Here is a 27,585-nt window from a genome sequence, read left to right on the forward strand (position 1 = left end):
AAAAGGATGGACTCCATTTTAACCAAGATGGAATCAAGTTGCTGGTGCTAACATTTTAAAAGGAAATAGAACAGTTTTTAAACTAAGATGGGGTGGGTGGGGGGGAAAAGCTGACAGTTGCTCAGAACAGATGAGAACTAAGAATTGCCACTGCTGGGTCAGACCAGTGGTCCATCATGCCCAGCAGTCCGCTCACGCGGCGGCCCTTAGGTCAAAGACCAGTGCCCTATTTGAGTCTAGCCTTACTTGCGTATGTTCTGTTCCAGTAGGAACTTATTCAATCTTGTCTTGAATCCCTGAAGGGTGCTTTCCACTATAACAGCCTCCAGAAAAGCGTTCCAGATTTCTACCACCTTCTGGGTGAAGAAGAACTTCCTTACGTATGTACGGAATCTTTTCCTTTCTAACTTTAGTGAGTGCCCTCTCGTTCTCTTCACCTTGGAGAGGGTGAACAGTCTCTCTTCTCTACTAAGTCAATTCCCTTCAATATCTTGAATGTTTCGATCATGTCCCCTATCAGCCTTCTCTTCTCAAGGGAGAAAAGGCCCAGTTTCTCTAGCCTCTTGTTGTAAGGCAACTCCCCCAGTCCCTTAACCATTTTTGTCGCTATTCTCTGGACCTTTTCGAATAGTACTATGTCCACCATCTTTCTCCTGCAGCCTTATCTGTCCTGTATAACAAACATCTCCCTTCTATATCCTGTTCCTTTCCTTCCTCCTGTTTCTACATCTGCCCTCTCATATTCAGCATTTTCCTTCTGTGTGTGTGTCTTGTCCTGTCGTGCATTTCATCCTCTTTCTCCCTGTCCCTCCCTCTCCCCCTGTGATCAGCATTTCCCCTCTGTGTGTCTATCCCTTCTTCTTCCATGCCCACCATCTCTTATGTCTCCCTGTCCCTCCCCCCCCTCGGGATTAGTATATCGCACTGTTGCTTCCCACCCCTCAACTCCCTTAGTATGACTCTGTCACGGGTCTCCAGTGTCTTTCTCCTATCCAGCATGGAAGGAAGGAGTGAGCTTGAGGGATCCACAGTCCAGCAGCCCGTGCACTGTTCCACAGCATGCCTGTTGCCATCGTAGTCCAGCTGCCTCCGTCTCTGAGCAGCGCGCACTAGGCGAAATCCCAGGGCAGGTCTCACTTGATCATTGCCATCACTCGCCAATGCCTTAGAGCATCTGCATCAGTCATGCGTGCGCAGGGGAGGCAGTGGATGAAGACTGGATGGAGGGGGGGGGAGGCACCGGGAAGAGAAAGGTCTGGTGCAAAGAGCTGAGACTCATGGCAGGTGGACGAGAAGCTTGAGGTAGAAACGTCTCCACTGGGCGAGTGGGCAGGCTGGTGTTGCTGGCTTCCGAGACAGGGGCTGTTCCGAACTGTGATCTGGCTCAATCGTAGTTCTGCTGACCTCTGAGCAACTAATCAGAATGGGGGTGATCCTCCTACGCGCTCAGCACTGTGGGAGTGTGGAAAGCTGCTGGTGGAAGTGCTGGACCGCCAGGATTACAAAAGATATCGGGGGGGGAGGGGGGGTATTCGCTCCATAAGATGCACCCTTATTTCCACCCACTTTTGGGGGGGAAAAAGTGCGTCTTATGGAACGAAAAATACAATAATAATAGGTAATTTCAATTACCTTATACAGGAAAAATACTGGGTAGAGTAGAATAATATAACAAACACAAAAAAAAGTCTACTCTTTTCTCCTGGGGGAAGACAAACACCAGCGACCATATTCTGAATGGTGGAGAAAAAAGACCTCACTTTATGGCAAGGAGCATTACAACCAGCAATCTGCTGTAACTAAGTAAGCTCACTTTCATCATAGCTTAACACTAGAACTGAGAGTGGGAAGCTCAAAAACTCCTCCCCATAATAGGCAGCAGCACAAAATTATAACAGTCACTCTTCAATACAAACAGGATAGTAAACAGAGTAACAAATCTTTAAAGCCGTTCATATCTGGTTACTTCATTATCCCCGTCTGATGCTGCCTCTTGTGGGTAGGAGTTTTTGAGCTTCCTAATCTCAGTTTTAGTAGAGTTTTTTTGTTGACCTATGATGAAAGTGAGCTTACTTAATTACAGCAGATTGCTGGTTGTAATGCTCCTTGCTTTAAAGTGAGGTCTTTTTTCCTCCACTATTCAGGGTGTAGATGCTGTTGTTTGTCTTCCTCCAGTAGAAGAGAATAGACTCTTTTTGTGTTTGTGATTTCAATTACCCCTATATTGACTTGATAAATGTTACATCAGGTAGTGCTAGGGAGGTAAAATTCCTAGATGTAGTAAATGACTGCTTCTTGGAGCATCTGGTACTGGAGGTTTTTTTTTAGATGTAGGTCTTAGTGGAATGCAAAGCATAGTACAAGAGATAATTGTGCTGGGTTCACTAGGACACAAATGAAGCAAAAAAACACTGTGGAGTAACGATGATCCTGAAATGGACTTTAATGATAGAGTCAAAGTTCCAATTATACAATAAAATGCTCCACATGAAAAAATAGTAAATAATCCACATACAAATCAAAAGGATTTGTAGCGCAGGACCCAACACGGTCCGCGTTTCGACAAAATGTCTTCTTCAGGGGTCTCTGATAGTCCTATGATGATGAATGCGTGGAAAGGACACAACATAAATAACATGATGAAATTTAAGCTATCTGGTGTGACGTCACTAAAGAACTCTACTGTAGCAGCATTTAATTTTCAAAAGGGCGACTATGATAAAATTAGGAAAATGGTTAAAAAGAAGCTAAACAGATCGGCGGCAAAGATTAGCACTTTAAATCAGGCAAGGATGTTATTTAAAAATACCATCTTAGAAGTCCAGCCCAGATTTATTCCACATATTAACAAAAGTGGAAAGAAGAGAAAACGAGAGCCAGCATGCTTAAAAGGTGAAATGAAAGAGGCTATTAGAGCCAAAAGAACAACCTTTAAAGAATGGAAAAAGAATTCAAATGAGGAAAATAAAAAGTGATATAAGCACTGGCAAATTAGATGCAAAGCATTGATCAAGAAGGTTAAAAAAGAATATGAAGAGAACTTGCCAAAGAGGCAAAAGCTAATAACAACTTTTTTAGGTACATCAAAAGCAGGAATCTGTGGGACCACTGGATGATCAAGGAGCAAAAGGGAGGATAGTAGAGAGACTGAATGAATTCTTTGCTTCAGCCTTTATGGAAGATGTAAGAGATCTATCTGAACCGGAAATGGTGTTCAAGGGTGATGATGCGGAGGAACTGAAAGAAATCTTGGTGAACCTGGAAGATATACTGAGCCAAATTGACAAGTCAAAGAGTGATAAATCACCTGGGCCAGATGGTATACATCCCAGGGTACTGAAAGAACTCAAACATGAAATTACTGATCTGCTGTTAGTGATCTGTAACCTATTGCTAAAATTGTCCATAGTACCTGCAGATTGGAAGGTGGTCAATGTTACGCCAATTTTTAAAAGGGTTCCAGGGGTGATCCGGGAAATTACAGACTGTTAAGTCTGACTTCAGTGCTGGGCAAAATAGTGGAAACTATTATAAAAAAATAAAATGTCACTGAAAGAGAAAAATATAAAAATAAAACTTAATAAAACACATGATATATGAAATACTAAACACAAAATAATCAAAATAACAAATTAAGCTATAAAAATTATAAAGAGTAAATGACACAGGGCTAAGACTAAACACATTGGCCATTATATCTGAATCATATCCAAGTAGAAATAGAGACATTTACAGATGAGTATAGCATACCAATTTTTAAAAAGCCAATATTTATATGTGGTTATCCACACACCATGTACAGATTTCAAGGCTTCATGGTTTGGGTGCGACAACAATGTACATGTGCATTCCCTGTTGTAAAAGGGAGTACAATTGTATGGGTAAAATTTTCACCCGCTCAAAGTTTAACAAAAGGTGCTCATTTCATTCAGGGCTTTATACAAGGTAATAATTGAGTCATTCTTCTTAATCCTATGAAATCATGTTAAAATGGCAGCACTTACATGTTAAAATGGGGCAGCTACACATGGAAGCAGTGGCACTTATGTACGGAAGATGTAAAACTGCCACTTCCACTTCTATGTGTCAACACCTCTTTGTGAAACTTCTGGATCTGTGTCATTAATTTTCTCAATACTTAGATTTGTAAAGTGGCTGATCTGAATATTTAAATGTTGCCTGCTACATTCTATGCAGGAGTAGAGGAGTAGCCTAGTGGTTAGTGCAGCAGCCTGAGAACCTGGGGAACTGGGTTTGATTCCCATTGCAACTCCTTGCCTCAGGTACAAAATAAGTACCTGTATATAATATGTAAACCGCTTTGATTGTAATTACAGAAAGGTGGTATCAAGTCCCATTCCCATATGCAAATTTGGGCTCCATGTAAAATACTTGATGTAGCATTAATATAAACTGAAAACATTAAAGTACAAAAAATATTCATCAGCAACATCCTTGATAAACATATTAATGAATTTAATACAAAATAAATAATTCTATTTTAGGTAAAAATATATTAGCAGTCATCCAAATCCAAATATTATAATTCCTATAGATAGTACTACACATACGTTCTGTTACATTATGAACTACTCCAGTGATCTCATTACAGAGGATATGCGAGGGTTCCAGGTGTAGTGATGGGGTCTCAAGGTCTTCTTGGATATCAGTTAATGAAACATTCTGGAAACAAGGGTAATAGAAGTAATATTTTAAATCATTATCCTATGTTGTTTAATCTTGTTTACACAATTACACATATAGTTAGACTACTGAAACTATTTTATAGCCTGTGAATGTGAATTTTTGCAGGTTGGTTCCAGTGTTTTAGTAACATGTGACTGTATCATACTCGTAGCCTCTTTATAAGACATGCAAATATGAGACAGGCAGGATCCAACAAATGAAGGACCATCACCACCAAGAGTTGGTGTCCTTCCTAATAATACACTAGTACTGTACTATAAGGCAGCACTGTATCCTATCCATGAAAAAGTGAATAATTTTAGAATAAGGATGAGAACAGTTTATAGGAGTTCAAAGACCAGGATCCTGCCATATATAAAAAAGCCTTATATGTTTCTGGACACACTGAAAACCAAGAAATGGGGAGCCTCAGTTTTCTACCCCCATATTAAAAGCACCTCACTGTTGATGAGGGCATGCTAGTAAACACTAGGTGAACAACATACTATCATGCAGACTTTCCTACATGCTAGCAATAGAGTTGTAAGGCTCTGTTGTGAATCTCCTACACCTTTTTGAATTCCAGCTGCATTTTTGCTTTCATCACCCTTTTAGGGAGGGCATATCAGGAGTCCTCCACTCTTTCTATGAATAATTTTTTTTTTATTCTACCCCCTTGTAGCTTCATATCTTGCCTCTAGTTTTACAGCTTCCCTTCAAATAATTAAAGATCTGGATTATATCTCCTTTGCCCCTTCTCTATATTATACATACTCTTTTCTCCTCTGTCTTCTGACAGACATTTCTTATCATTTTGGACTGATTAGCCTATTGAGACAGACATGGGGGAAGTCACTGCTTACCCTGTGATCAGTAGCATGGAATTTTGCTACTATTTGAGTTTCTGCCATGTACTTGTGACTTGCATTGGCCTCTGTGGAAACAGAATACTAGGCTAGAGTGCCCAGTATGGCATGTTCTTATGTTCTAAGACAACACCTGGGGTGGAAAGTGTTATCCCCCCTGGCAATGGGGAGTTTCTTAACTGCTTCCCCCCTCTCTGATATCTCTTAAATCATTCTGTTCTTCAGTAACAGCAAGCAGGAACTCCTTCTCATTGCTTGCCTTCTCTCTGATGTAACTTTCTGGGGTTATGTCATAGAACATAAGAACATAAGCATTGCCCCTGCCGGGTCAGACCAGGGGTCCATCGTGCCTGGCAGTCTGCTCCCGCGGCGGCCCCCCAGGTCCATGGCCTGTAAATGCTTCTAACCTGAAACGTTTATACCCTATTCGCCTAATGTCCTGTAAGTAACCCTCTATCTGTACCCTGCAATCCCCTTCGTTTCCAGGAAGTCATCCAGTCCCTTTTGGAACCCCAGTATTGTACTCTGTCCTATCACCTCTCCTGAAAGCGCATTCCAGGTGTCCACCACCCACTGAGTGAAGAAGAACTTCCTTGCATTCGTTTTGAATCTTTCTCCTCTCAGTTTTTCTGAATGACCTCTTGTTTTTGTTGTCCCTGCTAGTCTAAAGAATCTGTCCCTCTCCACCTTCTCTATGCCTTTCATGATTTTATAAGTCTCTATCATGTCCCCTCTCAGTCTCCGCTTTTCCAGGGTAAAGAGCCCCAGCTTGTCCAACCTTTCAGCATATGAAAGGTTCTCCATGCCCTTTATCATCCTTGTTGCTCTCCTCTGGACCCTCTCGAGTATCGCCATGTCATTCTTAAGGTACGGCGACCAGTATTGGACACAGTACTCTAGAAGTGGGCGCACCATTGCTCGATACAGTGGCAGGATAACTTCCTTCGTTCTGGTAGTGATACCTTTTTTAATAATGCCCAACATTCTGTTCGCTTTCTTTGAGGCCGCTGCACATTGTGCCGCCGGCTTCATTGTTTTATCCACCAATACCCCCAGTCTTTTTCTAGGTTGCCTTCCCCCAGTACCCTCCCTCCCATCGTATAGCTGTACATGGGGTTCCCCTTCCCTATGTGCAAGACCTTACATTTCTCCACATTGAAGCTCATCTGCCATCTTTTTGCCCACTCACTCAGTTTGTTCAGGTCACTCTGCAGTTCTTTGCATTCCTCAACAGTTCTGACCCTGCTGGAGAGTTTTGTGTCGTCCGCAAACTTGATAACTTAGCACTTCGTCCCCGTTTCCAGATCATTAATGAATATATTGAACAGCAGCGGTCCCAGCACTGACCCCTGCGTGACCCCTTTCCAGTCAGAGTGGTGTCCCTTTACTCCTACCCTCTGTTTCCTGTCCGCCAGCCAATTTTTGATCCATCTGTGCACGTCCCCTTCCACCCCTTGGCTCCACAGTTTCTTCAGTAGACGCTCATGGGGAACCTTGTTGAAGGCTTTTTGGAAATCCAGATATACGATGTCTATGGGGTCACCTTGGTCCAATTGTTTGCTTATCCCCCTCAAAGAAATGCAGTAGATTCGTTTGGCATGATCGTCCTTTACAGAAGCCATGCTGATTTGTTCCCATCAGATTATTCCTTTCTACATGCTCATTGATACCTTCCCTGATCAGTGATTCGGCCATCTTCCCCGGAACTGAGGTTAAGCTCACCGGTCTATAGTTCCCCAGGTCGCCTCTCGATCCTTTTTTGAAGATCGGTGTAACATTCGCTATCCTCCAGTCCTCTGGGATTACCCCAGTTCTCAAAGATAGGTTGCAAATATACCGCAGTAACTCCACTATTTCATCTCTGAGCTCTTTTAGTATTCTCGGGTGGATCCCGTCTGGGCCTGGAGATTTGTCAGTTTTTAATCTATCTATCTGTCTGGCTGGAATGAGCAGCAGGTAGGAGTCCCTGCTCACTACTGGCGAATAACAGAAGGATTTAAGAGATACTGGGGAGAGGGATGCAGTTACGAGGCCCCTATTGCTGGTGGGGGGGGGAGGGTTGGAGAGAAGATACCTTGAGTCTTGAGTTGGCAGGGCTTGGGGATCCCTGCCAGCCATATCGCTGCTGCTGTTGGGACTCAGCACATTCACAGCATTGCAGGTCTCTGCAGTCACCCTCCTTCTATCCCCTCATTCAGACCTGAAGCATTTGGGGGGAGGGGCATTGCTGACCTCACTGTTCAAACTCTGCCTATACTGTAAATTGTGAATATTTACCTCTGTTACAATACTGGAGGACTGCACTAAAGCAGGTTGAACATTTGGAGGCATTTGCAAAACTGGAGGTGTACTTATTGGAGATATCATTGGAGCAAAACCTGAAGGAAAAAAAACCTTCATTTTAGGCTGTTCTGAAGATTTAATAAGGATTTTTTTTAACTCATGTATATATACATCAAAAAATATGGAATATATGGAAAACAGAGTCTTGCCACATACAAAAAAAACAAAATCAAATTCTACTGATCAACAGATCATAAAGAATTAACAGTACTTAAACTCTCATTAAACAGTCCTCATTTTGGAAGGGACAATTAAAAATATCAGGAGTGATAAATTTAAGTAAAAACAGAAAATATATAGTAGTGGTTTATCTTCCTATATTACAAGGACCTAGAAAAAGAATCAATTGGCTCTAAACATTACTGGTGGCACTAGACCAGTGGTCTCAAACACGCGGCCCGCCAGGCACTATTTTGAGGCCCTCGGTATGTTTATCATAATTACAAAAGTAAAATTAAACAGTTTCTTGATCATATGTCTCTTTAGCTATAAATGACAATATTATTATTAAGACTTAGCCAAAAGGAAAGATTTATAAACTATAAAAAGTTGTACCTCATGCAAAATTGTCATTTCTTTAATAAGACATTAACTATTTTTTTCTGAGGCCCTCCAAGTACCTACAAATCCAAAATGTGGCCCTGCAAAGGGTTTGAGTTTGAGATCACTGAACTAGATATTGCTACTCCCTTTCCTTAAAGGAAAAATTGTAACTGAGAGGGCTGTTTTCTATGAGCCCTCTGAACCCTCTAATAAGGATTTTGACATTTTTTATTTGTTTAAATAGGCTTCCAAGTGTTTTCATTAAGTATGCACTTTATAATGTTTCCCTATGCATTCCGGTCTCAGTGACATCAGAATTGTTTCACTGGAACACATAAATGCCCTTATTCTATAAAGTCTGCCTAAAGTTAGGCGCCAATATTGGCACTAATTCTATAAAACTTAGGCACCCATTATAGAATCACACTTAGTGTTGCCTAGGTATGCTTAGGCTGCACTCAGCATTATAACGTTTAGGCATCCCAATTTATGCCAGGGTTTTCTATGCCTAAAATTAGGTATCGCTATCAGGCACCTGATTCACAAAGAAGCACCTAACTTGAAAACATGCCCAATTTTAGTGTAGGCATTTTGGGCTAGATGCCTACTTTTTATAGAATCAAGGTTTTTAGGTACCTAACTTTGAATTAAGTCCAATTAAAGCCGATTTGTGAGTTGTTAAGTGGCAATATTGGTACTGATTATGCCTACTGCCCAATTAAGTTAACTTTAGGTGGACTTTATAGAATCAGGGACAAAATGGCCTCTGGAATGCATACTTTTTTTAAAAGTGTTTTTAGTGATCTCTAGCATTTTAAAGCAGTGTTTTGAAATAATTTTTATCACTTTCAGGAGAGAACTTCTTCCTCTTTCAAATGATGTGCTCTGTATTAAATTTTCAAATCACCAAAATAATCATCAAATCCCCCCCCAATCTGGTTTTTTGTTTTTTTTTGTTCAAAAAAGTTTTATTGGTTTTAAGAAAAACATACAGATAAATGGAACAATGATAACAAGGAAGATCTCAATTTGCCTGCCAGTATGAGTTAAAGGCAAACATATGACAGATAATGTTTTTTAAGCTATTTAAATTGCTTTACATTGTAATGGTACACAGGTAGACCTCCGACCCTTGTGAGATGCATATACACCTAGCACATCGCAAGTTAGGTCAGGACTCATAGCTGTCTTGTGAGGAAGAGTGCCTTGGCTGTAAGTCCTGAATTTCCATTGTATTTACTGCTGTTTCTCTGAAAAAGATTTTTATTCTCAGTCTGTGCTAGATTCAGTTACTGACCTAGAATGTGATTGTGAATCTGTAGTTTGCCAGCATTCTTTTACTAAAGGAAAGTATGTTTTCAAAAACCCTTTTAGGTATGTGCTCTTATTGCTGGTTAAACATGCATGCATGATTCATTATAATAAGATGCTAGAAACCTATTCAGATGAATGCACTATGCTTGTTCTCACCATGGATTTAAATTTTAAAATTTTATTTTTATATCTAAGTTATTACACTTTTAAGCTTTTTGTTACTGTAAGGTTTAGCCCCCAAAATGTAAGGTTTTGGAGGGGTACTGTTGAAGTAAAGGTGGCCTTACAATCTGCCAGGTCCCGGGTTTGATACCCTCGTTGAAGATCCAGTAGGCAGTAAAATTACTGACAAAGACAGCTAAGAGTGCTTGCATAAAGAATATATATATTGTGCAGAAATAAGCTTAATATTGCAGAAAAGCAGAAGTTATAAAGATACATCAAACATTACAATTAATGAGAGAGAAAAGACAGCTTAACTGCCTTACAGAGTCCAGAGGAAAGAGAGGGGGTGATGTTCCAGACAGAGAAGAGAGGAGGTGTTGCAGAGAGGGGATTTTTATAGGTTGGAGTCTTATTATTAATATAAAAACTATTGTATGTTCCAGTATCTTTCTGTTTATAATTTGTAAACTGTTTGAAACAATGGTGAATAAGGTGAGTGGGGTATGAGAGATTGGAGAAGAAAAGAGGGAAAATTTCCAGTATCACTTTGACAATGGTTTCTGAATCACAAATCAGTCATATTCAAATGGGGGTGATCAAAATGTGCAATCCCCACTCATGCGCAGACCCTGACAGTAGTGACAGGAGAAGCAGCCTCCTGTCACAGCTGTCAGGGCTATGCCCCAATCTCTCCTGCCTGCTTGCCCTGACTCTCTGGCTCCCCCGACTCTCCTGCTTTCTGGCCCCCTTCCCTGCAGTGCGAGCCCATGGTTTAAAAGCGGGGCTGCACTGTGGGGAATGGTAGCAGAGAGTAGGAGAGTCAGAGGAGCCAGAGAGAATCGCCCATCCACTGGCCCGACACCCTGGCCCAGCCCCCCCCCCCCCCTCCCCTGCATGCATACAATTTGGGAGCAGTAGGGTGCTCAGTCCCTCGTGCTCCATTGGCCTCATCCCTGACAGGCCCCACCGCCGCATGACCGGCCCACCCGCCCCGCATACCTTTTAAATTGTTGGGAGCAGGTGGGGTGCACGGTCCCTCCTGCTCCTAGGCCTCAATCTTTGGGAGCAGCAGGAAGCACAAAGTCCTTCTGCACCCCTGCCGGCTACTGCCCAATAGCGGCCTTAGGCCATGCCCCAGCGCATCATCTGATGCACGGGGAGGGGCCTAAGGCCTTAATTGACTGAGGCACCTCAGGCTCCTCCCAGGCTCCACCCAGAGAGGAGCCCGAGGTGCCTCAGCCAATCATGACCTTAGGCACCTCCCCGTGCATCAGATGATGCGCTGGGGTGTGGCCTAAGGCCGCTATTGTGCAGTGGCCGGCAGGGGTGCAGGAGCAGGAGGACTTTGTGCTTCCTCTTTGCTCCCAACTATTTTAAAGGTATGGGGAGGGAGGTGGGTGCAGGCACGCCAGCCTGACCAGGGATGGGCCGGTCGGGGGTGGGAGGCCTACAGAGCAGGAGGGACTGAGCACCCTTCCTGGTCCCAACTTTTTGGTGCCGGGATGAGTGGGCTGTGCCGGGAGGGGGGGAAAAGGCGAGGACCGTGCTGTGCCGGTCGCAGGGAGGGAGGGCGAGGGCCGTGCCGGGAGGGGGGAAAAGTGCCATGCTGAAGCATCGGCAATGTGGTTTTTTTTGAAGCGCTTATGGCAGGAGGGAGTTGGCATCCCTCCTGCTTGGGGGGCGCATTTGTGTGTGTAGGGGTACATTTTTTTGACAGGCTGCCTGTCTTTTATTAATTTTTCTTTAATGGGGGCAGATATTTTGCATGTGTAACACACTCAAAATATCTGTGCCATGGAAAAAAATGAATAAAATAGACAAGACGGGCCTGTCAAAAAACCTGCAGACCTGTTGGTAACTCAGTTACCGACAGGTCTGCAGCAGTCGGGTGTGCCAATAGTAAAACCCGATTCGAAATAGCCAAGCAATTGTTAATGAATCAATCGCTTGGCTATTTTGTATAGGGTTTTGCTAATTTGCATGGGAGGATCAGGGACGGATCGCTACAGGCATTAGTGAATGGGGTAGGAGGGAAATTTGGTCCCAAAGGGCTCGCAAACCGATCGGTATATGATCGGTTTGCTTAATAAATCTAGCCCTATCTGTGTTAGACCATGCACCTGGGATTACTGTATATCTTAAGCTGTCCATCTTAAGCACCAGACATTACCACATCTTAGCTGTCTTTAGCAACTCTTAGTTGTGCCAAGGTCCTTTGTTACGTTTAAGCACTGATGTAATTTAGGCTGTCGGAGGGAAAATCTAAGGCTGTTTGCACTGACATGACCCAAGATCAGATATGAATATGATCTCTCATAGGTCTTTGCTGACATTGGTAAGGCCAGCAAGTTAAAGCTGGGCTGACACTTACAATTTATTATATTTTTACCACTTAAATTGTGTTAGTGATACCTTTTGGTACTGTGCATGAATCTTATACCTTTGCATGGTTTTATAATTTTAATTTAGTTATGTCCATTGATTATGATTTTATCTCCTTTTATTTATGAACATGTTCTTATGTTTTAAATGTTATAAATGTTGTTTTAGTTTATGGCCTATGTTTAATCTTTAGATTATATCTGCTTGACAGTCATTGCTCCTAGAGCAGCGAGCAATAGGCAATCATGGCCATATTGGGCTAATTTTAATAAAAGTGCTCAACTTCATCTTCTGTGATCCCTTCTCTTCTTTTAATACATAGTTTCAAGTATGACATAATAGCTTAATAGCTGTGTTCTGGACTGAGGGGACGATTCTCAAAACCTAACATGCCCTTTAAAAAAAGCCCTGCTAACCTGTTCCAGCCAGTTTAACGGGGCAGTATTTTACTGGCCGATTATCAGAATGACTCACCATGGTCTTTTTCGAGCTTCGTAGCTGTCTCCAACTCTGCCATGCAAATGTAGTACAACAAGGTCATTAATATCAAATTAAGCACTCCGGGAGATTCTCTATCATCGAAGGGTTGTAGCACATTTGCAGGCAAATTTTTCTGGCAGGGTCTGAGGCCGAGCGCCGATTGGCTCAGGCACTGACAGGAAAGGTTTGACAGGTCAGACCACCCCCCCATGCAAAATTTTTTTAAAAAACCCAGATCCCAAATCGAAGATTGGCAAGAATTTTGTCCATTCCCACCTGCCACCCACAACCCCCTGCTATCTTTCTTGGCAACGAGAGGGATGCCCATTCCCTCCTGCTGCTGCACGACCCCCCCCAACAACCCCCCCCAGAAGTAGGAGGGATGTGCACTTCCTCCCGTTGCCGCTGTCGCACAGCCCCGACACCCCGCCTCCAGCAGCAGAAGGGATGTCCACTCCCTCCTGCTGCTGCCATCGCACAACCCCTCAATACCCCCCCCCCAGACTGGCATCTGTCACAATTACCCAGGAAGCTATGCATAAGGGTAGGCCCTTAGAAACATGATGGCAGATAAAGGCCAAATGGCCCATCCAGTCTTCCCTTCCGCAGTAACAGTTATCTCCTTCTCTCTAAGAGATCTCACATGCTTATCCAAGGCTTTTTAAAATTCAGACACAGACCTCTTCCGTGCATCTACCACTCTTTTTGTAAAAAAGAATTTCCTTAGATTACTCCTGAGCCTATCACCTCTTAACTTCATCCTATGCCCTCTCATTCTAGAGCTTCCTTTCAAATGAGTCCCGACTCATGCACATTTACATCACGTAGGTATTTAAACGTCTCTATCATATCTCCCCTCTCCCGCCTTTCCACCAAAGTATACATATTGAGATCTTTAAGCCTGTCCCCATACACCTTATGATGAAGACCACGCACCATTTCAGAATCCTTCCTTTGGACTGACTCCATCCTTTTTATATCTTTTTGAAGGTTTGGCCTACAGAATTGTACACAATATTCTAAATGAGGTCTCACCAGAATCTTATACAGGGGCATCAATACCTCCTTTTTCTTACTGGCCATACCTCCTCCTATGCACCCTAGCATCTTCCTAGCTTTCGCCGTCACCTTTTCAACCTGTTTGACCACCTTAAGATCAGCACATACAATCACACCCAAGTCCTGCTCTTCTGTCGTGCACATAAGTTCTTCACCCCTAAACTGTAGCCCAAATGAATGATCTTGCATTTCTTAGCATTAAATTTTAGCTGCCAAATTTCAGACCATTCTTCAAGCTCTGCCAGGTCTTTCTTCATATTATTCACACCATCCGGGCTGTCTACTCTATTGCAGATTTTGGTATCACCCATAAAGAGGCAAATCTTACCTGACAGCCCTTCAGCAATATTGTTTATAAAAATGTTACAAAGAACAGGCCCAAGAACAGAACCTTGAGGCACACCACCGGTAGCATCCCTTTCCTCAGAGCAACCTCCATTGATCACTACCTTCTGTCGCCTTCCACTCAACCAGTTCCTGACCCAGCCCATCACTTTGAGACCCATTCCGAGAAGGGCGGATGTGGTCCCTCTATACAAAAGGAGAAGTAAAGGAGAAGTAGGGAATTACAGGCCAGCAGAGTCTGATTTCTTTGGTAAGCAAATTAATGGAAATGCTTTTAAAACAGAGAATGCAGGATTTCAAACTCAAGCTTAACCCTGTTAAGACAAAGTTCTTTGTTGTGTCGCTACATAAGATTATCCACGAGCCATTGATTAGTATAAATTCTACCTTGTATATAATTCAACCAACAATTAAAATACTGGGAGTTATTTTAGATCAGCGTCTGACCATGAAAAAACAGATACTGTGGTACGTAAGAGTTATTACACGCTATGGAAACTAAGTACCATTAAACCCTTTTTTGATTTTTCTGCTTTTAAACTTCTGGTACAATCTTTATTACTGAGTCTTTTGGATTATTGTTATATTGTATATTTAACAATCCCCAAGAAAGACATGATTAGACTCATACCGATTCAGAATTCAGTGGTTAGAATGATCTATGGTCTTAAAAAATCTGATCATGCGACTCCATTCTATTGTGAGTTGCATTGGCTGCCAATGGAGGCTTGTGTTTTGTTTAAGTTGGGTTGCTTTTGCTATAAGGTTATGTATGGTACTGCTCCGTTTTATGTAAAGCAATTTTTATTGGAACAGACAAAAGCACAAGTACCAAGATTCATCCAAACAAGCAGTGCTCTAAAGAAAACAGTTTTATACTAACCAATAAATCCCCCCCCTCCTCCCAAACCCCCCCCCACACGCACACAGACCGGAGTCCCCGAAATACAAAATTGAAAATAACAACACAGATAAAATAGCTGTAGACACATTCAACAGTTCAAAACTCTACTGCGCGCCGCAGGAGTCATGGTATTCCAAAAACGTTCCCAGATAGCCGTAAATCGCTCCCCCCATACTGTGGAAAGGTCAGGCACCTCATGGCGCTCCCAAGTCAGCAACAAAATCATCTGAGAGCGCCACATAAAGATAGTAGGGGCATCAATGTCCAGCCATTTTAGAAATATACATTTCAGGGCACATAAAATGGACCAAAGCAGAAAAGCCTTCAGTCCCGGTGGCCTCGGATGGTAGGAAGGAAGAATGGCAAACAAAAGGAGAGGCTGAGGTCGTATAATCACATTCCAAAGAGTCCCTATGAAAGTAAAAAGTTGTGTCCAGAAGGCTTGAACTGCCAGGCAAGACCACAGCATATGTCCCAGAGCAGCAATCAATTGACCACATTTATCACACCTAGCTGATGACCAAAATTTAGCACAAAAAGCTCTATAAGGTGATACATAAATTCGAAATAACAACTTAAATTGCATTTCCCAAAAGTATACATATTTTCTCAAGGCCGGCAGCTGGGCCACTGCGCCAGATAGAGTATCTTCCGGAAGCACTATATTCAAATCCAGAGACCACACCTCCTGGAGGTGAACATAGTCTGGCAAGGGGGTTGCATCCTTCAGGTGTCTAAGATGAAACTTAAGTGGGACTTTCATCTGAGAGCCAAAAGTGTAAGCCGTGGACAATAGGTCCTGTCGAGCAGATTGCAAGTTGTTCTTGTCCAAAGTAGTTACATAATGAGCAATCTGCATATATGCAAATCTGTCCATGGCCGTTAGGCCATGAGACTGGCATAGAGTTTGAAAGGACTGCATGGAACCATCATCCTGCACGGTACTGCTCCATTTTATATGGTTAATAGAGTCTCTCTAGCATCATATAAAAATTGTAGAAAATCTCATGCCCTGTTTACCTTCCCATCAGTACAGGGCTATAAAAGCAAAAAAATTTCTGAACCATACTTTAACATTCCAAGCAGCTTCAAATGACAGAGAATTTTGATTGTTATTGCTTGGAGCCTGTTTTTATAAACATTTCAGAACTCAACTGAAAACTTAAATCTTTTCTAAATACTTGGTTAAATAATTTCTTTCTGTCATTCTTAAATTGTCTTTAGTTTATAATCTTCTCTCTACCTTTTCTCACTTTGTTATTGCTGCTAGGTTATTAATTTGTCTATGCTGCTAGTTAAATAATTTATTTCTGTCATTCTTAAATTGTCTCTAATTTATAATTTTTTGTAAACCGCGTAGAACTTATGGTTATGCGGTTAAGAAGCACAATGTTATGTTATGTTCTGGAATCCGTTGGATTACAGGACCAGAGGCAACATGGATTCACTAGAGGTAGGTCTTGTCAGACAAATCTGATCAATTTTTTTGACTGGGTGACCAGAGAATTGGGTAGATAGAACGTGCTAGATGTGGTGTATTTAGATTTTTGCAAACTTTTGAGTGTTCCACACAGATGTCTAATAAATAAACAGAGTGCCCTTGGCAAGGGCCCCAAAGTGACGGGATGGGTGAAGAACTCGTTGAGTGGAAGATGAAGAATGGTCTGAAATTTGGCAACTAAAATTTAATGCTAAGAAATGCAAGGTTTAGGGGATGAAGAACTTATGTACACAACAAAAGAGCAGGAATTGGGTGTGATTATTTTATGATGATCTTAAGATGGCCAAACACGTTGAAAAGGTGATGGCGAAAGCTAGAAGGATGGTAGGGTGCATAGGAAGAGGTATGGTCAGTAGGAAAAAGGAGGTATTGATGCTCCTGTATAAGACTGGTGAGACCTCGTTTAGAATATTGTGTACACTTTTGGAGACCACACCCTCAAAAAGATATAAAAAGGATGGAGTTGGTGCAGAGAAAGGCTGCTAAATTTGAAGATACAATATTGAAAGTAATTCAAACGAATATAATTTTAAGAGAAGACTCAATGGAGAAGATTTTATAAAAATTAACATTAAAAGGAAGAAAGAATCATAATAAATATAAAAGAAACAGAATAAAAAAGGATGGGGAAGGTTTTTCAGGATCAATGAATGAAACGTGGAACCTTGTCAAACTTGGTTGAGGTTTATTCCCTGAAACCAAGCAGGTTTCTGAGATCCTTTTCCTCCCCTTTTTTACACCTTATGCTTTGAACAGTGGGATCTTTTTGTTATTTTGGAGTTGTTCCAGTGGGTCTCACTTACCATCTTTATTGTGTATGACAGACTTAAAGATCTCAATATGTATACTTTAGAGGAAAGGTGGGAGAGGAGAGATATGATAGAGATGTTTAAATACCTATGTGAGCGGAAGAGTGAACGGACTTGAGCGAGCGGAATTGAATAGTGAGCAGAGTTGAATAGCGACATTGAGCGAATGGGATTGAGCGAGTGGATTTGAACAGCGAATGGATTGGAAACAGTGACATTTGAGCGAGTTGGAGTAGTCGAGCGGCACTGAACAGCGAGCAAAATTGAACAGTGAAGATTGGTGAATTTTGGATTCTGCCTCGCTTTGGATTAATTGCAGCCGCTTGAGCTAAGTACTTTTCACTGATTGTTCTCACACCTGTGAGCCTTTGTGGCCCATGTTTGGTTGAAAGTGGTGGGTGTGCTATCATTTATCACACACATATTTTTAGTAGTTTTCTTTGTTTTTTGTTTTTGATTCAATTCTTGTGTTATTTTTCACGAATATTTTGTGCTAAGTGTTCAGGGTTTATTATTATTTTTTGGACTTGTGGATGAGACTGAGGATTTTATTTTCATTTTTTCTTGATGTTTTTTGGCTAATTTTGCACTTAGGTTTTGATGTTTTTTTTAATTTGGAAAGCCTTGGGGAGAACTCTTTTTAGTGATTTTCTCTCCTTTCCACTCAAGTCTGGGGATGGTTGTGCTTCTCAGTATTTATTATTTTATATAGATATATGAGGACAAGATGATGTACGGGGCAGGGCTTATTTAGATTTACTTCTAAGTGCTTGTCACTCCATAAGCACCTGCCCGGGGCCAATGGTTGTTACGAGGGCACTGGGCCCGTACTGATTGGTCCTCTTATTTAATTATTTATTGATTATTGATTATTCTATTTATTTAATTATTTTTGGAAGCACTGTCTTCTATACCGTCCTCAGTGTGGCTTAAGGACAATTTATCACCATTTATACCAATTTTTCTAAGTTTGAATTCTCATTATTATTGGTATATATATATTTTGGTTTCTTTTTGGCCATTTTGGTAAATACCTATGTGGCATAAATGTGCATGAGTCGAGTCTCATTTGAAAGGAAGCCCTGGAACGAGAGAGAATAGGATGTAGTTAAGAGGTGATAGGCTCAGGAGTAATCTAAGGAAATTTGATCATATCACCCCGATGTTAAGCACACTTCATTGGCTGCCTATTAAAATGCGGGTAGAATTTAAGATCTTGTGTTTGATGTTCAAGGTGCTTCAATGCAATTGTCCTATCGCTGTTCGCTCACTTTTTCAGTGGTACTCCCCTACCCGTGAGTTGCGGTCTGCTGACAGTTTGAGATTGGAAATTCCATCCTTATAATTCCATGTTGTCGGTTTGGGGCCCGGTTCTATGGAATGCCTTGTCAGTTTCTATGCGTCAATTGACTATGCTTTGTCAATTTAGAAAAGAGGTAAAAACTGTATTTTTGCACATGATTTTGGCACAAGCAGTGGAGGGGTATGAGATTCTATCTTTTTGTGTTAGGCTGTGGTTGGCACCAGCTTTGAACTATCTTTTTGAAGATGTAATTTTAAGATTATGTAAAGATGTTCAGATGTTTTATGATTTTTATGTGTATTGCCAATTGTACTTTAATTGCTGTTTGTGTATGTTCACATTGGTCCCTGCCTAGACTTGTAGTTAGGTGGGCTACAAATAATTTTAAATAAATAAAAATAAAGGAAATACTTTTTACAGAAAGGGTGGTAGATGTGTGGAGCAATCTCCCAGAAGATGGTGGAGACAGAGACTGAATTCAAGAAGGCGTGGGATAGGTACTTGGGATCTCTTAGAAAGAGGAAGAGATAATGGTTATTTTGGATGGGCAGACTAAATGGTCCATTTGGCCTTTATCTACCATCATGTTTCTATGTCATTTACTCTAATGTATATATATGAAGGAAATTTTTAGAAATAACCCCCCCATTTTTACAAAACTGTGCTAACATTTTCTTTTTAAATCACTGATCGTGTTGGTAACAACTCCGATGCTCATAGAATTCCTATGAGCTTCGGAGCTATTACTGCCTCAGCCGGCACTAAAAAACGCTAGCACAGTTTGTAAAAAAAAAAAAAAAAAGGGGGGGGAGGAAGTAAAATTCTAGAATCTCTTTTGGCACACCCAGAATCTCTTCGGGGCACACTATTGTGCCATGGTACAGTTTTGAGAGACACTGGTTTAACTATTATGCTACACACAAGTCCAGTTGAAAAGATAGAAGTGCTTAGTGAAAGGTTTCCTAGAAGTTTCAATGATGGCTGAAACTGGTTCAGATAGAGAGTAAGCTACTAGTTATTTAAAAAGAGATACCTTACTGTATTTGAGGTATGGGAAGACTTATGGCATAGAAGAGGATATGGCTCAAGTTATGTTACCCCCTTTGGGTATCTGAATGGATTAAGTAATCATATTGAATCTACCTAATAGCTGCACCAGGATTCTATGTATGGTATGAGGTGCTCTTGTTGATTTTCAAATTAAATAAGAATGGACTATTGATAGAGAAGGTTTTGGTGGCAATTTACTAGTATTGTAAGAGCTAATCTAGTTCTGTAGTAGATGCTCGTGCTGAGGGGGTTCAGGGGACTAAGCTCTGTCCCTGAAAGAACCCTATTGATCTTATATGTTTTATTTTATATTTATTTATTTATGGAATTTGAAGTTATAGAGGGATTTAGAATATGGGTATGTTGACAGGCCAGAGCCTATTATCCTTTAAATTCTAATCAAAATACTTTCAAGGCAGATGAATCAGAGAATGCATTACCAATTTTTGGCCAAGCTTTTCCAGACTGGCCTTGAAAAGGGTAGCATCTGATTGAATAAAAGCTAGAAGATGTTGCTCATTCGGTACATCTGACCTATGGTGACAGAAGAGAGAGCTGCGGCCTAACAGGAGTTTCAGAAGAAAAAACTAATTGTCAAAGGGAGGAGCCACGAATGGTGATGTTCAATAAGCCAAAAGGCTTATTCTAACTAGGGAAGAGCACCAACACACAGGCTCAGTCAGAGGACTTTCACCAACAAGTGTGACTGCATATTCCCTGCTTGTCTCCAGAGAACACAATGCTTATTTTTTAGCTTGACAAATCCTAAAAAGGAACTTATGGAAAATTCCTATTAAATCTTATCTGAACAGTTCTCAAATTTACCTAACATTTAAACAAACAACTGGTCCAGATGTTAGCTTTTATAAAGATAATAATAGCCATTTCATTTTAGGGTGATGTTTCAACCATGTTAATTTACATATCTTAACTTAGAATCAGGTTACAAGAAACTGAACATTTAATAATACAGTCCAATCCTTAAAACAATATAAAAACACATCTTTGGAAAATCTGATTCTACAGAATTTCAATGATTTTTTAAAAATAATAAGCAGTTGCAATGCTTGTTTAAACATAATTTGATCTACAGGCTCTATCTTAATTATGCATCCTTTCCTGGGACCAAAAAGCAAGAATTTGGCAAAGAGGGAGTCAACAGGGGCTAGTGCTAAAAAAACCAATATGATGAAAATTATTCCACACATGTCCTTACCAGAAGGAGACAGAATTATTTGTTCTGGCAGTTCCAATAGATCATGGACAAAAGGCTGCAATTCTTGCACATGGGTAGCAGATATTACATCTGATTGTTTTGGATGCAAACTGCTAGTAAAAGATTGTCCTAGAAGAACATTCTGAGATGCCCGACATGGTAATGATTGTTTCTGCTGTGAAAAGATTTCAACAAGAATGTTCTTGTTAAATGCATTAGTCCAGCTCTATCAAAAGATATAAATTCATAAATAGTGTAATTCACATTTCTGAAACAACCCCTAAAGCTGAAAGCAAATCATTAAAATGAATTGAAAAATACTGCCAAATACCATAACAACATATTATACATAGGAAAACCATAAATACTGATGTGCTCAAAATGTACCTCACAAAATTAAACACAAGAGAAAGCAAAGATGCTTACCTGTAACAGATATTCCGAGAACAACAGTTCACCAGCAACACAAGTAAGTCATATGAATATTTGATTCACAGCTTTCTAGAAAGAACTAAAGGCTCATCATAGTTACACAAGTGGGATACTCTAGCTAAGAGACACCCAACAGCAAAAGGGAACCCACCAAGTAGATCACCATGGTACTAAGATTATGGATCTTGGATTACCACTGATATCAGGTCTGGACCTACTAAAATGAATGCAATCTGATATTCAGTCTGAAACAGTACATTTTCACCACAATCTTATGCTTATTTGGATCAAAAGAAACAAAGTTGAGAATTTTCTTTATGCATTTTAGTTTAGTCTAAGCAGATGGTATCAGTTCTCCTGCAGTCCAAGGAGTAAAGGGCTTGTTTACCTTTATGGAAATGTGAGTGAGAAAAAGTGTTGCAAGAACAACTAAAAAGGAAATCTACAGGAAGTCCTGTGGAGAAAAGGCTTTAGTTTTTCTAGAAAACTCTGTCATTGTGTTTCATACCATGCATGGCCACTTGACCCACTTGTGACATGGTTAACTTGCTTATTTTCAGAGCAATTATATTTAATGGAAGATTAGGTTTATACCTTCAATAATCTTCTTTCTGTTAGTCCCTGTAGGATTCCATACGCTAGGTGTTCAATGCCAACCTGCAATCCAGGAGTTGCAGAAGTCTAGTGTTTTCTAAGCACATGCTCTACCTGAGCACTGGCAAAGATATCCAGTTAAGTCCCAAAGCCAAGCAACATACCTGGATAAATCCATGACAAGGAGGTATGGGTGAAGGATTCCCAGCAACATAAGTAATTCATGAACTATCTTGCACTGCAAAATGATAAACAGGCACAAAAGCAACTCAGAAAAAACATTGAGGAACAATGTAAAACTAACCTGCTGTGTGCAACGAGCACCCCAAGAAAGGCCTTCATCAATGCACATACTCACAGAAAACTCCCCACAGGATCTGTCAACTGGCTGGAAAGCATTCAAGCCTGTAAGGAGACTCATCAAGGCAGAAAGAAGCAGGCTATTACAAACAACTGAGTGTACACAGAGAGGGCGAGTCATATGGAATCCTACAGGGACTAATAGAAAGATGATTATCAAAGGTATAAACCTAATCTTTCATTCTGTTACGTCCCTTCCGGATTCCATACGCTAGGTGATGTACAAAAACAATGGTAACATCTAGGGTGGGACAGAAGAGCCTGCTCTCAACACCGAGGTACCAAAAAGCAGCATCAGAACGAGCCATCACATCCACTCAGTAAAACTGGGTAACAGTATGAAGAGGGGACTAAGTAGCCACCCTGCAAAGTTCATTAGGATGAATTGTGTGAGACTGCACCCATGACGGAGCCACGCTTCCAGTCGAGTGAACATTAAGCAAAATCGATGGCTGCATGCCATGGGCGGTGAAATCGCAGAAATTGCCATTCAAATCTATTGACTAAGTCAAAACTACACAGGAGGAAAATAACTTCAAAAATCAAAAAGTGTGAAAAAATTCAAGAAAATAAACAAAAAACACGCTAGTGTAATTGCTGTAACTTCTTAAAAGTCCTCTTGGAACTCCATAATCCTTATACTTTAATCAGTGGATCGATTGTGCTCAGAGACATGGAGGAAAAAGGGGACAGAAAGTCCCCAAAAAACCTCACCACCCAATCATAGCATAACTTCCACCTTAACACACTTTTATATGTGTATTATTGAAAAAGCACTTATCTTCTGTGTATAGTTCTTTGGCTTCGACGTGCCACGTTTCAAAATTTCTTCAGGAAGCCAAATGGTAACAGCAAAAGACTCTTAAGTCTTCCAGAATGGGTGTCAGTCTCTGGTCTAGCTTGCAATTTAGCTTTCAGTGAACTTCCGATATCTGCTGATGTACAGTCAGAAGGAAGTGCAATCAGAGAATCATGAAATCACCAGACAACAAAGGTAGGAAAAATGATTTTATTTTTCATTTAGTGATCAAAATGTGTCAGTTTTGAGAATTTATGTCTGATGTCTATTTTTCTTTAGTTGTTACTGAGGTGACATTGCATATTTTAAAGTCATCTGCCTTGACATCTTTGAAAACCCCCCAAATATAAATAATTAACATTTTCTCTGCATATAGTGTGTTTTGTGGTTTTTTTAATTTTGTGGTTACCATTATGTATTAATAAGATTATTGTGTGTGTATTGCATTACAATTAGTCTTATTATTATGGGGGTGGTGGCAGGGGCGGAGTTTGGGCGGGTTTGAGGCAGAGTTTGGCCGGTTGGTATTTGTTAGGTTTAGAGGTACTTAGCTTGAAAAGGTTGAGAAACACTGCTCTACACCCATATTAGATTCCCCTACTAGTCTTTGCATGATTGAGTCCAGACAACAGGAAAAAGACCACTTTACAGGTTGTAAACCCATGGTGGATTTCTGTCACAGTATCCCAATGAAAACTCATTGATGTCAATGTAGAATCTTGGTCCGATATCTTTTGAACCCCTACTGATGCTCCAAGATAAGCAGTGGTGCCATCTGTGACAAAACATTACTTTCCTTTCTTATGTGAGTTTGCGCAGTGGAGTCCATAGAAAAATAAAATTCAAAGACTGCTGGATATTAAGAAACTTGAGCTGGAATGCTGTGCCATGGCTAAAGGCGAATTCAAATTTTTGATAAAAAGCTTTTGGCCATATGGAAAATCTTTGATAACCTCGATGCAGAGCCTCAATGTAAAGAACAACATCAGTAATTAGATGAAGAACGTTGATGCTCCAATAAAGAAACATCGACGCTTTGATGAGTTGTCTCGACGACTCGAGGACGATCTTCAATGCATCGATGCAGAATCTCAATGAGATGAAGTACGTCAAATTCGATCTATTCGTTCATTTCTTCAACAAAGTTCACTCCATATTACATTACATTACATTAGAGATTTCTATTCCGCCATTACCTTGCAGTGCATTCTCTTGTTTTGAGCAAAATTATTGCAATTCTTTTCTCATTGGACTCCTGAAATACCAATTACATAGAAACATAGAAGATGACGGCAGAAAAGGGCCATAGCCCAACAAGTCTGCACACTCTAATGACCTACTCCCCTTGATTTTACCTCCCTAGAGAACCCACGTGTGTATCCCTTTTCCTTTTAAAATCTGGCACGCTGCTGGCCTCAATCACCTGAAGCGGAAGTTCATTCCAATGATCAACCACCCTTTCGGTGAAGAAATACTTCCTGGTGTTGCCATGAAATTTCCCACCCCTGATTTTCAGCAGATGCCCTCTTGTGGCCGAGGGCCCTTTAAGAAAGAAGATATCATCTTCCACTTCGATACGACCCGTGATATATTTAAACGTCTCTATCATGTCTCCGATCTCTCTACGTTCCTCGAGCGAGTATAGCTGCAATTTATTCAGCCTTTCCTCATACGGGAGATCTTTGAGTCCCGAGACCATCCTGGTCTCAGCACATCTTTTTGGTAATGTGGTCTCCAGAATTGTACACAATATTCTAGATGAGGTCTCACCATGGATCTGTACAACGGCATTATGACTTCGGGCTTCCAGCTGACAAAACTTCTACGGATACAACCCTTCATTTGTCTTGCCTTCGATGAAGCCTTCTCCACTTGATTGGCAGTTTTCATGTCTTCGCTAATGATCACCCCCAAATCACTTTCTGCCTTAGTCCTAGCCAAGGTTTCACCATTTAGTGTGTAAGTTCTGCACGGATTTCTGCTGCCAAGGTGCATGACTTTACATTTTTTAGCATTGAAGCTTAGCTGCCAAGTCGAGGACCACTGTTCCAATAGAAGTAGGTCCTGCGTCATACTGTCGGGCAAAGTGCTCTTACGTGCTATGTTGCATAGTTTGGCGTCATCGTCGAATAATGTGATTTTACCTTGAAGCCCCTGAGTCAGATCTCCTACGAATATGTTGAAAAGGATCGGGCCCAAGACAGAGCCCTGCAGCACTCCACTGGTCACCTCCGACGTTTTGGAAGGGGTACCGTTTACCACCACTCTCTGAAGTCTACCGCTTAGCCAATCATTGACCCATGCAGTCAATGTTTCTTCCAGACCCATAGATTTCATCTTGCTCAATAACCTGCGGTGTGGGACGCTATCAAAAGCTTTACTGAAGTCTAAGTACATGACGTCGAGGGACTCCCCCACATCCAGGTTCTTTGTTACCCAGTCAAAGAAGCTAATTAGATTGGATTGGCAGGACCTTCCCTTGGTAAATCCATGTTGGCGGGGATCCCATAGAGTCTCCTCATCCAGGATCGTATCTAATTTATGCTTAATTAGTGTTTCCATGAGTTTACTCACTATGGAGGTGAGACTCACCGGCTTGTAATTCGCAGCCTCTGTCCTGCAGCCCTTTTTGTGGAGTGGGATGACATTAGCTGTTTTCCAGTCCAAGGGGACACTTCCTGTACTCAGGGAACGATTGAAGAGCACAGATAACGGCTATGCCAGGACATCACGCAAATCTCTAAGCACCCTGGGGTGTATATTGTCCGGCCCCGTGGCTTTGTTCATTTTGAGTCTTGATAATTCGCAGTAGACGCTGCTGGGTGTAAACTCGAAATTCCAAAACGGGTCTTCTGAGCTTTGCCTTGCTTGCAGCTGTGGACCGGACCCCGGTGCCTCGCAGGTAAAGACTGAGCAGAAGTATTCATTTAGTAGTTCGGCTTTATCGGAATCTGATTCTGCATAATTCCCGTCTGCTTTCCTGAGGCGTACTATCCCATCTGTGTTTCTTTTCTATCACTGATGTACCTAAAGAAGGATTTATCCCCCTTCTTAATGTCCTTTGAAAGATTCTCTTCTATACGAAGCTTGGCCTCTCTGACTGCAGTTTTGACAGCTTTAGACCTGGCCAGATAGTTTACATCATCTACAATTAGTCCATAGTAGATAGATAGATTAAAAAGTGACAAATCTCTGGGCCTGGACGGAATCCACCCTAGGGTTTTGAAGGAACTAAAGGAGGAAATAATGGAACTACTACAGCAGGTTTGTTACCTATCCCTGAAAACAGGCGTGATCCCGGAGGATAGCTAATGTTACGCCCATCTTTAAAAAAGGATCGAGAGGTGACCCGGGGAACTACAGACTGGTAAATCTGACCTCAGTTCCGGGGAAGATGGCGGAAGCGCTGATAAAAGAAAGCATTGATGAACATCTAGATAGAAACAAACTGATGAAAACAAGCCAGCAAGGCTTCTGCAAAGGAAGATTGTGCCAAATGAACTTATTGCACTTCTTCGAAGGAATTAACAAACAAATGGACAAAGGGGACCCCATAGACATCGTATACTTGGATTTCCAAAAGGCCTTTGACAAGGTACCCCATGAACGCCTACTACGGAAACTGAAGAACCGTGGGGTGGAAGGAGACGTTCATAGATGGATCAAAAATTGGTTGGCGGGTAGGAAGCAAAGGGTAGGAGTAAAGGGCCACTATTCTGACTGGAGGAGGGTCACGAGTGGTGTTCCGCAGGGGTCGGTACTCAGACCACTGCTGTTCAATATATTTATAAACTATCTAAAAACAGGGACGAAGTGCAAAGTAATAAAATTTGCAGATGACACCAAACTATTTAGTGGAGTTGGGACTAAAGAGGAGTGCGAGGAATTACAAAAGGACCTGAATAAGCTAGAAGAGTGGGCAATGAAATGGCAGATGAAGTTTAATGTAGAGAAATGTAAAGTCTTGCATGTAGGGAACAGAAACCCGAAGTACAGTTATACGATGGGAGGGCTGGTAATGGGTGAAAGTACCCAAGAAAAGGACTTGGGGGTAACAGTGGACAACACAATGAAGCCGTCGGCACAGTGCGCAGCGGCCTCTAAGAAGGCAAATAGAATGCTGGGTATTATGAAAAAAGGCATTACAACAAGATCGAAAGAGGTCATCCTGCCGTTGTATCGGACAATGGTGCGCCCGCATCTGGAGTACTGCGTCCAATATTGGTTGCTGTACCTTAAGAAGGATATGGCGATACTCGAGAGGGTTCAGAAAAGAGCGATGCGATTGATAAGAGGTATGGAAAACCTTTCATATGCTGAAATATTAGAGAAACTGGGGCTCTTTTCCCTGGAAAAGCGGAGACTTAGAGGGGACATGATAGAGACTTACAAGATCATGAAGGGCATAGAGAAAGTGGAGAGGGACAGATTCTT

The 27,585-nt window shown here is 41.3% G+C and overlaps 1 protein-coding gene across 23 annotated transcripts in view; it reads right to left on the reverse strand.

Annotated features, from left to right (window-relative positions):
* Positions 1-27,585, reverse strand: part of BRDT (bromodomain testis associated) — a 244,221-nt gene that overhangs the window by 36,075 nt on the left and 180,561 nt on the right. For 21 of the 23 annotated variants that reach the window (XR_004536616.1, XR_004536631.1, XR_004536629.1 and 18 more), the window contains 3 exons: positions 20,967-21,141; positions 7,830-7,930; positions 4,572-4,683 (listed from right to left, as the gene is read on the reverse strand). Coding sequence is in view for 2 of the 23 variants with exons in the window: in XM_033916331.1 (XP_033772222.1) it covers positions 4,572-4,683; positions 7,830-7,930; positions 20,967-21,141 (388 nt within the window). In the remaining 21 variants the exon portion in view is untranslated. Of the gene's footprint in view, positions 1-3,412; positions 3,550-4,571; positions 4,684-7,829; positions 7,931-20,966; positions 21,142-27,585 lie in introns of all 23 variants that reach the window. The other 2 variants (XR_004536634.1, XR_004536633.1) reach the window with 2 other exon arrangements.

The sequence above is a fragment of the Geotrypetes seraphini genome, chromosome 12, assembly GCF_902459505.1.
Source record: "Geotrypetes seraphini chromosome 12, aGeoSer1.1, whole genome shotgun sequence".
NCBI lineage: Eukaryota > Metazoa > Chordata > Amphibia > Gymnophiona > Dermophiidae > Geotrypetes > Geotrypetes seraphini.